This window comes from Mytilus edulis, chromosome 8, assembly GCF_963676685.1.
Source record: "Mytilus edulis chromosome 8, xbMytEdul2.2, whole genome shotgun sequence".
NCBI classification, from domain to species: Eukaryota; Metazoa; Mollusca; class Bivalvia; order Mytilida; family Mytilidae; genus Mytilus; species Mytilus edulis.
In genome coordinates this window covers 87,596,842-87,615,052 of record NC_092351.1, presented here as the reverse complement: position 1 = coordinate 87,615,052, position 18,211 = coordinate 87,596,842, and the positions used below count along the sequence as shown (strand labels likewise).

Genomic DNA, 18,211 nt, shown 5'->3' with positions numbered 1-18,211 from the left:
ATAATTTTACCTATTATGTCGGTTTTGTTCACGCATCGTTGTAAACATAATGGAATTTGATGCAACTGTCATACAAGTGAGAGGTTAGCGCTATAAAATCTGGTTCAATCCACCATTTTGTACATTTGAAAATTCCTGTACCAAGTCAGAAATATGACAGTTATTGTCCATTCGTTTGATGTGTTTTATCATTTGATTTTGCATTTGATTAGGGACTTTTCGTTTTTAACTTTCCTCAGAGTTCAGTAGTTTTGTGATTTTACTTTTTGCATACAATTCCATTATATTGACAACGATGTGTGAAATAAACAAACGGACACATTTGGTAAAAATGTTAAAAAAAAACCACGGAAAATGAAATGCTTTGTTTGCATCAGTACTGATATATTGATACTGTGCTCTATACTTAAATCATTAGCATATATCTTTTCGACATGTCAATATACGTATTATTATCAAAAAATTAAGCTTCAGCAAAATAAATTATTACAGAGTTTGGTATAGAGCTTTTGACGATAAAAAGAAATGCATCGTGTTTTGGTCGTGTATGTCTCATCTTTTATAGAGCTTTTGACGATAAAAAGAAATGCGTCGTGTTTTGGTCGTGTATGTCTTATCTTTTATAGAGCTTTTGACGATAAAAAGAAATGCGTCGTGTTTTGGTCGTGTATGTCTTATCTTAATTTCAGGGGATACTACATCGCATTCATTTGATACAACACTGATGATATGCCTCTTCAGGAACTTGAAAGGCATCGAAATATCAAATAAACACCCTCTTCCAAATGATATAAGTGTTGGTGCCGACCTGTCAAGAATAAAGAAATATAGAAAGGCTTTAGCTAGATGTAAAGACAAATTTGTATCCAATGCAATGTTTACAGCATACTGGAGTGATTCTGAAACAGTAAGAACAACTTCTTCACTAAAAGTAAAACTGATTAAAAATAAATGTTTGTTAATATGGAAATAAATGTATCAGTATGAAAATAACGATATGTGCATTGTCCCACAGAAGGACAACCATGTACAGCTTTTATGTGCTCTATGTTCGGGTTGTCTCTTTGACACATTCCCCATTTCCATTCTCAATTTTATTTTTATATATTTTTTTTTTTATGTATTATACTTTGACCTCATGTAACACATTTATGTAGATATAGGAAGATGTGGTGTGAGTGCCAATGAGACAACTCTCCATCCAAATAACAATTTATAAAAGTAAACCATTATAGGTCAATGTATGGCCTTCAACACGGAGCCTTAGGTCACACCGAACAACAAGCTATAAAGGGCCCCAACATTACAAGTGTAAAACCATTCAAACGGGAAAACCAACGGTCTAGTCTATATAAAAAACGAGAAACGAGAAACACGTATAAATTACATAAACAAACGACAACTACTGTACATCAAATTCCTGACTTAGGACAGTGTCTGATTTTTATCAATACATCTTCAAATCTTAAAAAAATAAAGGAACACCAATGTCGTATCCAAAACGCCCAAGTATAACAAACTATTTGGAAGAAATCCAAAGTATTGCATATTTTTATGGTTATGTGTATCTAATATAATATAGACTATCGTTGATCATCTCAAAGAAATTGATTTTTCTCGCTTGAGCCAGTACGGGGAAAGCGAGAAAAGCAATCGAGTTGAGATGGCCAATGATAATCTGTTTATCGCTATTTTACCTATGACGACGTTGTCAATCTCATGTCAATTTCATTACCACGCCTCGTGCCTCTTTTGTTTCTAGCGATAATTTTCCATCTCAAGCGAGTAGCATGATATGAAAAATTATCACAAAAAAAAGATCAAAATAAATATGCACAAAATAGTCATAATTAGGATTTTCGTGTCAAAATAGTTGGATAGGCTGATTAATAAGACAACACACTTCACAAGTTATCTTCGCATGTAGCGTTGATGTTTTCGAAAAGTCTTATAGTTAGAGTTTGGAATCTTGATTTTCTGTTCATTGAAGGCTGTACTTAGACTCAGTGGTGGTATAGTAAAAGAAGACTGTAGCCATTTGAAAATGAAGACTTATACTGTCGCAGACAAAACAAAATATCACAAAGTCATTCAAGCTGATAAAAGATTAGTACAGATAGAGGAACTGAATGAAGTTGCAGACAGGATTGACAAAATTTCTCGAAAACAACACTGTGCCAGTAAAAGAGGTTTGCACGATATACAAAAAAAGTCTGTCACACCTGTATAATGAAACGATGTGTTTTGGGGGATCACACAGGGAAGTATCAACTCACCTTATGTGTTTATTATGACACGTAGAATCATCAAAATATCAATGATTACAATTGTTGACCCCCTTTAATGAGACATGACATACATACATATAACATATATATATATATATATAAAATTGAGAATGGAAATGGGGAATGTGTCAAAGAGACAACAATCCGACCATGGAAAAGACAACAGCAGAAGGTCACCAACAGGTCTTCAATGTAGCGAGAAATTCCCGCACCCGGAGGCGTCCTTCAGTTTGGCCCTGAACAAATATATACTATTTCAGTGATAATGAACGCCATACTAAACTCCAAATTATACACAAGAAACTAACAAAGGCCAGAGGCTCCTGACTTGGGACAGGCGCAAAAATACGACGGGGTTAAACATGTTTATGATATCTCACCCCCCCCCCCCCCCCCCTAATACCTCTAGCAAACGTAGTAAAGTAAACGCATAACAATACGTACATTAAAATTCAGTTCAAGAGAAAGTCCGAGTCTGATGTCAGAAGATGTAACCAAAGAAAATAAACAAAATGACAATAATACATAAATAACAACAGACTACTAGCAGTTAATTGACATGCCAGCTCCAGACTTCAATTAAACTGATTTAAGGATTATGATTTCATAATATGAATATCAGGCACAATCATTCCCGTTAGGGGTTTAGTATCATACCATCATAACATATATGAGAAGATCATAACCCATGTCATGCCAACAACTAGTTTTTTAATAAATGCGTTTAGTCCCGATGCAAAGTTCCTATAAGTGAATCAATATTAACGCCAAAATATGCAATCTTTAATGACCTGATAACAGTATCGTAACTATATCCCTTCTTAATAAGTCTATTTAAAGGTTTTGTTAGTTTCTGAGGTGAATACTGACATTTTTGTGCTTTATAAAGAATATTTCCATAAACAATTTGATGTGAAATACCTGACCGTATAAGAAGTCTGCATGTTGAGCTATATTTACAAATGATGTCCTTATACCGATGATAAAATTTAGTAAATGTTTTGACTAGTTTGTGATATCAAAAACCCTGGTGTAATAATTTTTTAGTAAAACATAAATTTATCTCGTTAAAATCTAAAACATTGTTACATACACGAGCGAATCGTACAAGTTGAGATATATACACACCGTAAAATGGTGACAAGGGAACGTCACCATTTAAAAATGGATAATTAATGATAGGAAATGAAAAATCATCTCTTTTATCGTAAATTTTAGTATTAAGCTTTCCGTTAGTGATATATATATATATATATATATATATATATCAAGATCGAGGAAAGGGCAGTGGTCATTGTTAGTATTAGCTTTCATTAACACAATCAAGTTTATTTTATTATTGGAGCGAATTGCTGTCTTTGTAGATTGTTTGGAGGAAAAGATAAAAGAATGGGAGGAAGAGAGAAATTGGTTTGTACGGATAAATGCATTCCATTTCATCCTTAGCCATTTAGACAAAAGGATTTTTACTGTTGTAGGAAATCCAGGAATGGGAAAATCTATGCTGCTGCACCAGATTGCCTTAGATTTAAATCAGACGAAAGGTTATGCAATATTTTCATGTTATAAACCATCAGATATTATTAGCCAATTTAAGGAAGATACAAAACAAGTATTTATCTTAGATGATGTGTGTGGACGGTTCACATTTGTTCCGTCATATTTTAACAGATGGAGACAATATGAAATGAGGATTAGAAGGGTATTGGAAAAAAAGACAGTAGTACTACTTTCCTCATGTCGATCTAATATATTTACAAAAAAACAATGCAAGAGTCTTTCAATATTTTCTGGATACCTGTGTGATTTAAATACTGGTGAATGTGCAATTGATAACCAGCAAAAGTTAAGTATTGCTGATCAGTACCTTTGCAAAAAAACAATTTCTGAAATAAAGCAGGACTTAGACAATTTCGATATGTTCCCATTGTTGTGTAGGTTGTACAAAAATAGAGAAAATTTGAAACCTAGAAGTTTTTTTAAAGATCCGTTCAATTTTTTTAAGGAAGAATTAGATAGTTTTAGCACAAGTGGTTGTGGGATAAAATGTTGTTCTTTATTTCTGTGTGTTATGCACAGTGGATACTTGAATGAGTCAATACTGATGGAGGAATCTGAATCTGATTTTTCGCAAACATTGGAGACTATCTATGCTACATTTGGATTAAATTCAAATGTATCTCGCCAAAGTATTCTTAATAGCTTAGAAAGCCTTTTAAACACTTACATTAAAAGAAAAAATGGGCAGTTCCATTTGTTACATGAAAGACTGTTGGATTTTTTATGCTTTTATTTCGGTCAATATTACCAGCAGCTAATCATAAACTATGCTGATAGTGAAATAATCAGAGATAGAACATTGTTTAAGTCTTTACGCGCCAATTATCAAGAATTTACCATTCTCATTGATACTAAGCATGAGAATATGTACATTGAAAGATTGATCAACGATATGTTGAGTGGTTATATTGATGATGTACTGTATAATCACCAAATAACTTTTAAAGATTTTAGACTTAAGTTCTTATCTCATCTCAAGGAATTAGATGATGAAGACATAACTGTCAACTGTATCTTAAGTGAGTTTATATCTGATAATGATGATGAATCTTGTCAAGTATTACCTATTACCTTTGCGTGTAAATATGGATTTACAGAATTATTTGATTTTTTTCTATCGAAAACAAAAGATCTAAATGTTTATGACGGAAATAATATACCTCTTATTACAGCTTGTCGAATGGGGAATGTATACATGACGCGCATGCTTTTAGACAAGGGTGCTGATGTCAATCAAACAGATCATTTAGGGTGTTCACCATTGCTTTGGTCATGCGTATATGGGAATTTAATAATAACCAAAATGCTTCTCAATAAGGAAGCACAAATGGACAGTTTCGAGATTAATAGCAAGTCCAGTCCTTTAATTTGGGTCTGTTTAGGTGAATATTTACAACTTCAGAAATGTGCAGTTAAGACAGCGAAATTATGTAGTTCCTCTCATGCTGATGAAATCTATTCGTTTATAGCAGAAAATATAAATGAGCAATTTTTGTCTTATGACTACCTAATTGGTGCATATATAACTATGTTTCAAAAAGGGTGTATAAAAGGATGTGATGCATTTGTAAAGATCGCATTCGTACAAGAAATTGAAAGTGTAGCGAAAAAGCTGATAGAAATGATGAAAGGTGGAGAAATTGAAATCAATTACGATGTCAATTCTGAATCAAATAAAATTGATCAGAATCAACCTTATGTTGAAATTATGAACTTATTTTTTGAAAGAGGTATAGACATAGATAAGTCTTCCATTGGTGGATTTACACCAATACTTGCTGCTTGTCTTTTTGGAATACATCACGAGAATCAGTCCATTGGCTACCTTCTTTCAAGAGGAGCAAACGTAAATAGTTTTGACATAGATGGGTTATACCCCCTTCATGTTGCAGTTTGTTATGAAAATGTTGACTTAGTAACTCTACTTGTTGAACACGGTGCTGTTGTAAATTGTTCCTTTCGTGGAGCTTCACCGTTATTTGTAGCAGTTGATAGACAAAATAGTACCATCGTTAATATTCTTTTAACAAAAGGAGCAGATATAAGAAAACGTAATGACGATGGGGCAACAGTCCTTCATTTAGCAACGTTGCTCAATAATGCAAATCTTGTGAACACACTGCTTAAAAGAGAAATATCAACGAACAGTGAAGATAATTCAGGACATACTCCACTGATGATTGCAGTCAGTGAAGGTTTGATAAAAATTGTTGAGGCTCTTATCAAAGCCGGGGCTGAAGTCGATACTTATAATTCTAATAGAATATCGCCACTATTGATTGCAGTTGAAAAACAAAATATTTCTATTATTGATATTCTTTTGCAAAATAAAGCAGATATAAATCAGTGTTATCGAAAAGGATTTTCACTCCTCCATTTATCGATCACGTTAAAGAATGCAGATCTTGTCAACACATTGATAAAAGGAGGTATATCAATAAACTGCCAAGAAGATTCAGGGAATACTCCATTAATGACTGCAATCAGTTATGGCTTAGAAAATATAGTTAACATTCTCATCAAACAAGGGGCTAAAGTTGATATTTATACTCATGATGGAATATCGCCATTAATAATTGCAATTGATGAACAAAATGTTTCTCTTGTTGATGTTCTTATAGCAAACGGGGCAGATTTGAATAAATGCTATAAAAATGGGGCATCACCCCTTCATGTGGCTATCAAGTTAAACAATGCAGATCTTGTCAACACATTGATTAAAGGAGGTACATCACTTAACTGTAAGGATTATTCAGGGAATACTCCATTGATGACTGCAGTTCAAAATGGCTTAGCAAACATAGTAAACATTCTTCTCAAACAAGGGGCTAATGGTGATATTTGTAATTATAATAAAATGTCGCCGCTAGAAATTGCAGTTGAAAAACAAAATGTTTCTCTTGTTAAAATTCTCATACAATATGGAGCAGATGTCAATGAAAGTTATCACAAAGGGATATCACTTCTTCTTTCGGCGATCAAGTTAAACAATTTAGATCGTATCAACACATTGCTTAAAGGAGGTATATCAATTAACTGTAAAGATGATTCAGGAAATACTCCATTGATAGCTGCATGCTTTTTTGGCCTATCAAACATTGTTGAAGTTCTTATCAAAGAAGGGGCTAACGTTGATACTTATAATAATGATGGAATATCGCCACTATTGATTGCAGTTGATAAACAAAATGTTTCTCTTGTTGATGTTCTTATGGCAAACGGGGCAGATCCGAATAAATGTTCTAAAAATAGAAATTCGCCACTTAATATGTCTATCAGGTTAAAAAATGCAGATCTTGTCAACACAATAATAAAAAGAGGTACATCACTTAACTGTGAAGATGGTTCAGGGAATACTCCATTGATGAATGCAGTTCTAGATGACTCAGCAAATATTGTTGAAGTTCTTATCAAAAAAGGAGCCGACGTTAATGCTTATAGCCCTCATGGAATGTCACCTGCAACGATTGCAATTAATAAACAAAATATATTACTTCTTGATATTCTGATAAAAAGTGGAGCAGATATAAATAAACGTTACAAACAGGGAGCAACACTCCTTCATTATGCAATCCAATATAAGAATGCAGATATTGTTAGCAAATTGATTAAAGCAGGAATACCAGTAACCAGTAAGCTTAATAATGGAAACACGCCACTGATGATTGCAGTCCAGCATGGCTTAGCAAATATAACAGCTGTCCTTATCAAAGAAGGAGCTAATGTAGATACTTATAATGTTAATGAAGTATCACCTCTTATGATGGCATCATCAAAGGGCAATGTTGATATTTTAAAAATGATATTAAGCGCTAAAAAGCAATTTCCCATACAGGAAACTACATATTCTGTCTTTTCAGCATGCACGAATAATCACAAAGAAGTAATCACTTTACTACTGCAAAAAGGATTTGATGTAAATATTCATAACCAAAAGAATGGAAACACATGCTTATTGGAAGCGAGTGGTAGAGGTCTAGAATCTATGGTATCTCATTTGCTCGAGAAAGGGGCCAACGTTAATAGTTCAAATTATACAAAAGACACTCCTCTTACAGTGGCATCTTTGAAAGGATATTCTGCAATCGTTAAACTTCTCATTGAAGGAAAAGCTGACATAAATGTGGCAAATGCAAATGGGAAAAGTTCTATAATCTTAGCATGTCTTCACAATCACTTAAAAGTTGTCAAAGTGTTAATAGAAAATGGATGCAGCATTGACAGTTTTGAAAAGAAAAGAAAACAAACTTGCTTATCAGAGGCTAGCTATCATGGCCGTGACAAAATTGTGATGTACCTTATTAAACATGGAGCTAATGTGAATACAACAAATTATATAGGGAATACCCCTCTAATGCTAGCAGCATCCAAATGTCATTTAAGCATTGTTCAAATGTTGATTGAACATAATGCTGGTATTAACATTCGAAATGAAAAGGGATCTACTTGCTTATCATTAGCAACTGCGAAAGGGTTCGACAAAATTGTTGACTATTTGATTAAACATAAAGTTGATGTGGATACACAAAACAACAAAGGAAATACTTCCCTTATGCTTGCATCTTCAAAGGGCCATTTTAATATTGTTAAGATGTTGATTAAACATAAAGCTAAAATCAATATAAAAAATGAACATGGGTTCACGTGTTTATCATTAGCAAGTAGCGAAGGATTCGATAATATTGTGAACTATTTAATTGAGCACGGAGCCAATATAAATACCAAAAGTACCAAAGGGTCAACCCCTCTTTTACTTGCAACCTCAAATGGCAATTTTAACATTGTGAAGATATTAATTGAACATAAAGCTGACCTGAACATTCGAAATGAAAAAGGGTTCACTTGTTTATCAGTATCAAGCAGTAAAGGGTTCGACAATATCGTGACATATTTGATAGATCAAAGAGCCAGTATCGATAGAGCAAATAGTAGTGGAGATTCCCCTCTTATTTTGGCATCACAAAATAGCCATGCATCAACTATGAAAATCTTATTAGAAAATGGAGCAAACGTTAACGCTTCAAATCATGAAGAAGACACTCCTCTTACAGTGGCATCTAAGCTTGGCAATTCTTCAATTGTCCAACTTATCATTGCAAACAAAGGTCACATGTATCAAACGAATATACATGGCGAAAGTTCTTTAATTCTAGCATGTCTTCATAATCATATAGAAGTTGTCAAAGTTTTAATAGAGAATGGATGCAATATTGAAAGCATTGAAAAGAAAAATAGACAAACTTGCTTATCAGTAGCTAGCTCTCATGGCAATGACAAAATAGTTTTATATTTGATTGCAAAAGGAGCAAATGTGAATACTAAAAATAACACTGGGAATACCCCTCTTATGTTAGCAGCCATAAAGGGTCATGCATCAACAGTTAAAATTTTACTTAAATATGGAGCAAATGCAGATATTAAAAACAAAAGCGGCTTATCATCTTTGGATTTCGCACGACAAAACAAACAATCTGAAATTGCTGAAATTCTTTGTAAATGTACACAAAGTCAAATTAATCTTTATCTTATTTTGTTTACATTCTTGATAATGATTTTTTTGCTATTTTTTCATCTAATGTAATGTGTGAATGTTGACTAGAAAAGCATGGCCATTGCAGTTTTTCCCGAGCTATTTTTTAGTTTTCTTTTGATAGGCGTTTATAACCATGAAAAAAGTAAAACAAATTCATTCAAATGGCAATACCATACGAAACTTTTGACCTTATACACGTTAATGAAAATTTTGAAATGTTCAAAATATGTCAACCCAAGAAATGTATTGCTTTTATTCCAATTTTATCTGATCTATTTTATTATTGTTTTTTGTATTTTTGTTTGAAATGTTGCCTTAAGTATACTTGACTGTACCCCATTTCATCATGAAACAGTAAAACCGAATCTTTATGGTTTAATTAATTATTAATTATCAGAGAACAGCGAACTGCTTTATGTTTTGAGGGTGTGCTGAACATCATATACTAGTGAGTTTTTACTGTTTCAAATTTGAAGAGCCAAATGAGTCCTCAATCTTACGTCTACTTTCTACTACATTTCATATTTATATCTTAAAAACATTAAAATAATATATTTTTGAGACAACCTAAGTCATGTTTTTGTTATAAAAAAGATAGGAAGATGTGGTATGCTTGCCAATGAGACAACTACATGTATCTACCAGAGACAAAGTAATGTACAAGCATAGTCAACTATAAAAGGTCCATGAAAATATAAATTTAAACAATTCAAACAAGAAAAAGAACGGCCTGATGTATGTACGAAAAACAAATATGATATACAGTACAGTTACAAAGACAAAGCAATGAATTACAGGCTGCATATTTGTTCATAGTTCGTTTTTATGTATTTTGGCGTTCGTGTTTGTTGCACTTCAGTTCTTGTTGTTCCGTTGTTTTTCTCTTATAGTTGATGTGTTTCCCTTGGTTTTCTCTTAATAGATTGAACTTATTACTTTTGATTTTATTTAAGTTAGGCACGTCTAGATACAAACTGTCCTGGCCCAACTTCTTTCACATTTTTACTGAACGGGTTGGGATCCCGCTTACATGTTTAACCCGCCACATTCTGTATGTATGTGCCTGTTCCAAGTCAGGAGCCTTTTATTCAGTGTTTGTCGTTTGTTGATGTATTACATATTTGTTTTAGTTCATTTTTGTGTATAAATTAGGCCGTTAGTTTTCTTGTTTGAATTGTTTTACATTTGTCATTTAGGGGCCTTTTGTAGCTGACTATACGGTATGAGCTTTGCTGTATGTTTTATTGGACTTTAAATTTTTATTTAAAGTTACACGAAAACTTTTGCAATTCACTGGCGTCCGTCGTTATTATCGTTGGCGTTGTCTGTGTCGTTATTTTTTTAAAATATCTTCTCCCTTGAAACTATTAGACCAATTTTAATCAAACGTGAACTGATGGTCTTTATTATTCTATAAATGACCAACTGACATAGGTCAACGTACGGCTTTCAACAATGAACGAAACCCTAACCGCATAATCGGCATAGTAAGCTATAACAGAAATCCTAAATGTTAAAACAATTCAAGTAAGAAAAATAAAGGCTTGCTTTATGAACAAACAAATAAAAGAAAAGCAAATATGACCTAAAGGACCAATTAATGTAAGCTACAGTTTTCAATTGGTTTTCTTTTTAAAACAATGAAGCTGACATTACATTGCAAATTACAATCAAACATGACCACAACTATTTATCAGAAACAAACTTTAATTGTATTCCCATGATATTATTTTTCTAAAGGAAAACAAGTATTTAAAAACGACAGATCCTACACTTGTTTTGAAGACTTTTTATCCCAGTACAAAATTGTATTTTGTTCAGTGTTTTTAGATTCAATACATTTTTTCATTTGTTTTTATCATGTATATGGAATTTTGTATTTACCTATAAATTGATCAGACATTTTTCCTGAAGTGGCAATGTAGGTTGCAAAATCTTGTCATATTTGTATATATCATGTATATCATCTGTACTTTGATTGTTGAAAAAAGGAAAGAATATTTTTTCTTGAAAGTTATCATTCAGAAATAACTCTTAATATATGCAATAGATATTTTTGTTAGTTTTTGTTAACAACGTTGTGCTATTTTTTAGTATTATATAATGGTAGTATTACTTCTCTCATTTTCGTCTACTGATGACTCATTTAATAGTAACATTCTTGTATACATACTTGTTATAGGTATTGCTTATATTTTTGCAAAAACAAAAATTATGACAAATGACTGGTGCTTTAAGATGGTATAAGTAAGTTTTATGACAAATTCTAGTATTCTACCATGTTAATCATATCTTATCTCACCAGTCATAAATGCTAACGAGTGTACATGTTCGTATGAAAATGTTCAATAGACCTTGATCACATTTTCATTGTTCATTTTTTGACATTATTTTGTTTGTGCAGTCTGTTTCTCAAATAAAATAATTTCCTCTCTGTGTTTGTTGCTTTTTATTTGTCTTTTTATTAATATTTTTTCTGTTTCGTTATCATTCAAAAAGAATTAAAAGAATGTTTAAACATAATAATTCTTTATTTGCAAAACAGATATAAACCAATTTTGGTTATGGCAAATACATTGACAAAACAACATGATCAAACATGATGGATAGAATTAACGACTGAATTCTTTAACATTTTAATGAACTTTTTTAAATTGTTCAAATGTTTGATTTCATCCAAAGAACTAATAAAAGGAACAGATTTTTCTGACAAAGGTTATGTATGTGTTCTTCACCTTTAATCGTAAGCTTCATTTGCAAGAAAGCTTCCGCTATACACTGGCGTCCGTCGTTGTCATCGTATGTGTTGTCGCGAGTTTTAGTCATCAGTGCGACATGGAGGCGAACTATATAAATAAGTTAAAAAGGAGCTAAGAATATCAAAGAGATAAAACACACATAAAATTTCTTATAAAAACACAAAAGACAATAAGTACAAATCTGAGAGTACTCGTGGTTACCGAAAGCTTGTTCTAAGCCAATAACAACAAATAAAAGAGCATAGGTCTAAGAATAAAAAAAAACCAATCAGTACACATCCAACATCGGATGAATTTATAGTAAAGACGTCATCAACAATTAGAAGAAAAAAACTTGATATTGTGCAGTGCCAAAATATATGTATTGACAAAGTTTAAAACCATAAATGTATATCTGTGTTTAACAATAATATTTTAATTGGTTTAAATTTACTATTAACAATTTCAATATCCATACTGATCAAATTACTATTCAAAGATTTAATTCCATTTAATTAAAGTCAATCAACAAAAATTTCTACCATGAATATAAAAGAACACGAGGGAAAAATGCATGAATTCTCTAATATTTAAAACATATTAGAGAAAATACGTCGGATAAAAAAAAAATAAGAATGACAAGATATAACTATATTCTTCCTATTTTCACTCAAAAACATAGATTATTTTCCTTATATGACAATTGTAGGCTTATGTTTATATAAAAAAAAAAGATGTGGTATGATTACCAATGAGACAACTATCCACAAAAGACCAAAATAACACAGACATTAACAACTATATATGTTTGCCTGTTATCTCGAACACTATATAGGATAAATATATACTATAATGGTAAAAATCTTCATCAACACAAAGAAAACAGAACTGCTGATATAACCGAAACAATTGAATGATTGCTTAAGGAGTTATATATATTTTTGACTAATTTTAGTATTTTGCCTATGACAAAATATTCATCGAAAAATATGGAAGATCAGAGGAAAATGTACACAGCAAAACGATGAGCAATAAACGACTTATAAAAACAGTGAACAACCGGAACAATTGGATGAAAATTATGGTAGATTCGTAGCAGCAGTACAAGATCTACCAAAGTTATCAAGAATCGAAACTAATGAATAACCTCTAAAGAAGTTACATTAATTAATCTCACAAGACTGTTCTCTTGATTTTGCTTGTTATCTTGACATATACAATAGATAGTTAGAATGTGTAAAAACCTAAAATAGTAAACCCATACAAAATTAACAAAAGGTCAAAATTTATAAAACCAATGAATCAATTCTTAGGAATTTATTGTCATTAAATGACATTTTTGTACAAATTCTGTGTTTTTGCCAGGTAGCTTGATATGATGGATGGGAAACAAAAATAATTGGCCACACAACGTGTACAAATTATCAATTGACCAGATCATTGGATAACACCCTAGGAATATTATTATCCATGCTTGTGTGTTAAGCACAATCTTTTGTAGATAGAGACAAACTATTAATACCAAATGAGCCAGCAATAGAAGATATAAATAAATATAACTAGTCATAAATGATACCTGAGTCTATATAGTAAGATATTATTGAAAATTCCATGTATGACGCTGTTATATACTAAGAATTTTCGATGAGCGACATAGGCAGCGCCCACTTAAGAAAATTTCTCGATCCGCCACTACAGGCTCGTACACGCGTGGTATCCCCTCTCTTTTTTAACCCTACAAAAAAAATAATCTAGAGATCAATTTTCATCCTTCAACAGCAGATCTCAATAAAATATTTCTAATTCCCAACACAGAAGAATCAGAAAGAGAATTCTACTTTGGTTGTTTCCTTTCCTTTCTTGTGTTTTAATTTCAAAATATTGTCACACTCCACATTTGACTGCGACCTATGTGCATCTTTAATGTCAGCCTCGTAATTAACATGGAGCTCGTCGATTTTCGTCAGACGCACTATTGTCTTCTAAAGAAACATTGTCATCTTTTGAATCACTCATGACAACATTTCAATATAAAATATTTTTCAAAAAAATCCCAAAAAGTAAAGCAAATTTGTTTTGTAAAAACATGGTTAGCAGTGAATTTCTTTGAGCTTGTCACTCGAGGCTAGCCAGTTAGAAAATGAGGAAACGCACCTGGAACATAACATTGTCTGATGAATTAACTAGTCAGGCTGTTTGTGCAGCCAGATATAACACTTGAATATCTTGTTGAGGTTATGATATGAAATCTAACATCATACAGGTACTAAAACAGAAAAAAACATCGAATCAAAGAAGCATTTAATTCTGAAAATAACAAAAACATAAAGATAGAAAAGAGGGACGAAAGATACCAGAGGGACAGTCAAACTCATGTATTCTCCATGGAAATTATATGCTCTAATGCTTTTACAACTGAATACCAATTAACATTGACCTGCCACTGATGGTTCCTCTTGAACTGGCATAATCACACAAACTAATACATGTTAACTAAGCAAAGTTTTCAAAGTCCATAGACCATAACTCGGAGCGGAGCCAAATAATCTCCATGAAGATGATTTATGCCAATGTTTATACAACTGCATACCTCATATGATTGACCTACCACTGGTGGTTCACCATAAATAAAGGCAACAGTATACGGCTGTTCGAAAGTCATAAATCGATTGAGAAAAAACAAATTCGGGTTGCAAACTAAAACTGAGGTAAACACATCAATAATAAGAGGAAAACAACGAAACAACAGAAACACTGAAGTGCAACAAAAAAAATAAACGACCATGCAACTCACACAGAAACGAACTATAAGATAACAACTGCCATTTTCCTGACTTGGTACAGGACATTTTAAGAAAAAATGGTGAGTTGAACCTTGTTTTGTGGCTAGTCAAATCTTACGCTTTTATGAAAATGTTAACTTTAACACTAAAATGACAACATTAACAAATTAACAATACAATAGAACATTTCTACTTGGTAACAATTATCAAAGGTATCAGGCTTGTAATTCAATACGCCAGACGCGCGTTTCATCGACATAAGACTCATTAGTGACGTTAAGATCAAAATAGTATAGAAAGCCAAAAAAGTATAGAAAGTTCCGAAACAGACGTCACCATGGACACTGTGTCGTCTGGGATGGCAGGTGTCCCCTCATCACCAGACATGACTAATATCCCAAGCATGATTCATTCAGATCATCATACTAGTGACAATAGCAATAGTACACATACACAGCCATGTTCAGTTCTGCTTAAAGACATTTTGGATTGTGATGACTCTGAACAACACCGTCTAATTTCGAAATGTGGAACAAATGGCTGCAAAACATGTGAAATATTAATAACATACTCAATTCACTAGCAATTTAACTAAAAAGTATTATTTTACTAGGAGTTACATTGATCTGAATTGTAAATCAATAAATGTCGTCTACGGATTGGAGTGTAACCTTTGCGGATTGGTTTACGTCGGTGAAACGAAAGGAAGGCTTAACAAACGTATGTGCGGCCATTGATCAGATATCAACCTCAATGCAAACGACATTCTGTACCAGCATTTTAATCAGCCTGGTCATTCCATCGTTTCTTTGACAGTCTGTAAAAAAATATACCACAAGACTATATATACCTCAACTTGCAACGCCTCTTTGTAGGCAAAAAGAGAACTACTGGATTCGACAATTAGGAACTGCGACACCATATATATGGTTGCAATGACAAAATTGATGATATAGGTATTCTATCTAGTCCTACCTATAGCTTAGTGAATGTAATGAATATTTTCAACTCTACTCCTCAATGTAGACGTGGTCATGGTCAACGGCATTATACATCACCTACTTTGCATGATGTCTCTATTAATGACTTGCTGCCATTTATACAAAAGCCGTTAAGTATTCATCACATTCGCACGACACTTTTTTCATAACCCCTTTCAAAACTTCATTCTCTGTTCAATTTATCTTTGGAAACCACTGTTACAAACTTTCAGCTATCATTTCGGATATTGCTTGTCACAGACTTTATAAGCCAGTTCGCATTGGAAAAGATGAAAAAGAGAAAAGATCTATCATTAAACTTTCCTTTGCCAATAAAGATCTCGATGGCGTTAACTTAGGCAACATCCTTCATCATAAATTAGTTCAGTCGAAAATACCTCCTTATTTTAAATATCAGTCCGAACCAATATTTTCTTATACCTATACCAAACCAATTGCAACTTAAATTTTAATTACAAACACGTTTTGCAGGATCTCAACATTGACGACATCAAGTCTAAACCTCCTGATTGCACCTGTGCTAGTTACCAATTCACATATAATCCGGCTAGCCACGTTAATACCGGAGACCACAACATTGTTAATAACACTTCATTGTGAAATTTGTTATCCGAAATATCGTGAGCCTAAATCCATCAATTGGAAATACAACTTCGAAATACTGATGGATTCAGTCGAGGAATATGCCAGGCAATTGTATAAACGCGAGAAAGAAGACGTAAATACTCTTTCCAAATTAATGAAGGCTGTGAGGTCGTTGAAACAAATCCGAATTAAGAAACTAAATTGGTCTATCAATACCCACGCTACGTCAATTTTTAAAGACCTAAATGTTGCAAAACACTTGTTCTACCTCCATGACAAATGTGTTGTTGTCCCCGCAGATAAAGCCCCAAACAACATCAATTGTGTGTGTAAATATCATTAAATAAACTGCTTGATAAATGAATTACACGACAAACCAGTAAAAGTCAGAAATGGCCTATATCTTTACTCGACTGTACTGATTTTTACTCGACCAGTCTGAATTGGTCTGAAATTTACTTGATAATACTCGACTGTAGTCTGAACCATACTTAACAGTCTGAACTATTACTCGACAAGTACTTAACCATTTTATACGAGTCTGAACCATGCTCGACATAGTCTGAACCATACTCGACCTAGTCTTAACCATACTCGACCAAGTCTTAACCAACCTAGACCTATACTTTGTATCTATCAACTGAATTTTATCCATTTAGGACATTTAAAAAAAAATGAAATGTGAACAACAACATGAAATTAAAAATGTAATCGTAGTATTGAAGTTAAAATTTCACAATACATTGCAATAAGCAATCATAATATAACTTCAATACAATATTCATCAAGACTTACATAATTAAATATATCAACTTTGAAATATAAATAAAACAAGCTGATCAAATAATCTCAAAAATTCATTGTGAGTAATATTTTGAATGTTATTCAAAAATTTTTGAATGTTTCAGAAGTTTTTTTTTATGGTAACTGGACTATTTTCATCATTAACTTGTGCCTAGTATAGATGTATGGTGTCAGTTGAGTTTTGTTAATAATACAGAAAATATTATTTTTTTATTAATATATATATAAAATAGTATATGAAGCAACTCAATAAATTTTATAAAAAATGAGACCTTTGTTTTGTTTTGTTAAACCAAGAATTTAATATAATCATGATAATAGAATTTCCATAGCAATCCTTTTTAAACAACTTTTTAAAAAAGGAAATGTGGTAACAGTAAAAATGTATTTCAATTAAATTCAAGTAGTTTTTGTCAAATTAAAGACATTGCATACAAAAAGTACTTTAATATGGTTTAATTACCTCAGTACATGTGTGTTTTACAGGTAAAAAGAAAGCCCTTTTTTCTTAAACTCGTGTATTCTTATCTAGTATATTCGGAAGGCCTTGTTATTTAAGTTAAACAGGATGTTGCAATTTTGAATAAATGTTATTTAGAATTTAATACCTCTGACCAGGTGTGATCTTATTAATGAGTTTTTCCAAAGCAGAGGTATACTTTATACTTCACCAATAATCAGAAGAACAATTTTATTAATTTCTTTTATAAACATGTATAATATAAAAAAAATTATCCAAAATTATAATAATAAACATATTTCTAATATAAGGTTAAACAATTCATTGGTTTTGTTGGCTGTTGTTATATATGTCTGTAAAGAATTTTATTTTAACAGTTAAAAAAGGTAGAGTGTATTTGGTCCAGTATGTTTCAGACTGGTCGAGCTTGTTCAGACCTTTGGTTAAGTATGGTTTAGA

The 18,211-nt window shown here is 32.2% G+C and overlaps 2 protein-coding genes across 2 annotated transcripts in view; both read left to right on the top strand.

Moving 5' to 3' along the window:
- LOC139486569 (F-box only protein 40-like) overlaps positions 1–18,211 on the top strand; it is a 169,578-nt gene that overhangs the window by 111,683 nt on the left and 39,684 nt on the right. The window lies entirely within an intron of this gene.
- LOC139486659 (ankyrin repeat domain-containing protein 17-like) lies at positions 725–10,050 on the top strand. The gene is made up of 4 exons (XM_071271584.1): positions 725–907; positions 1,991–2,189; positions 3,653–9,340; positions 9,944–10,050. Exons 1-4 carry the CDS (start codon positions 725–727, stop codon positions 10,048–10,050), a joined length of 6,177 nt encoding a protein of 2,058 aa, XP_071127685.1.

Bases quoted from the DNA above. Each gene is read 5' to 3' on its own strand.
- LOC139486659 (XM_071271584.1), top strand. From the start codon at position 725: ATGATATGCCTCTTCAGGAACTTGAAAGGCATCGAAATATCAAATAAA. The intron at 908-1,990 runs GTAAGAACAACT...TGTTCATTGAAG, and splicing joins ACTGGAGTGATTCTGAAACA to GCTGTACTTAGACTCAGTGG. The intron at 9,341-9,943 runs GTAAATGTACAC...TATATTTTTGAG, and splicing joins TGAAATTGCTGAAATTCTTT to ACAACCTAAGTCATGTTTTT.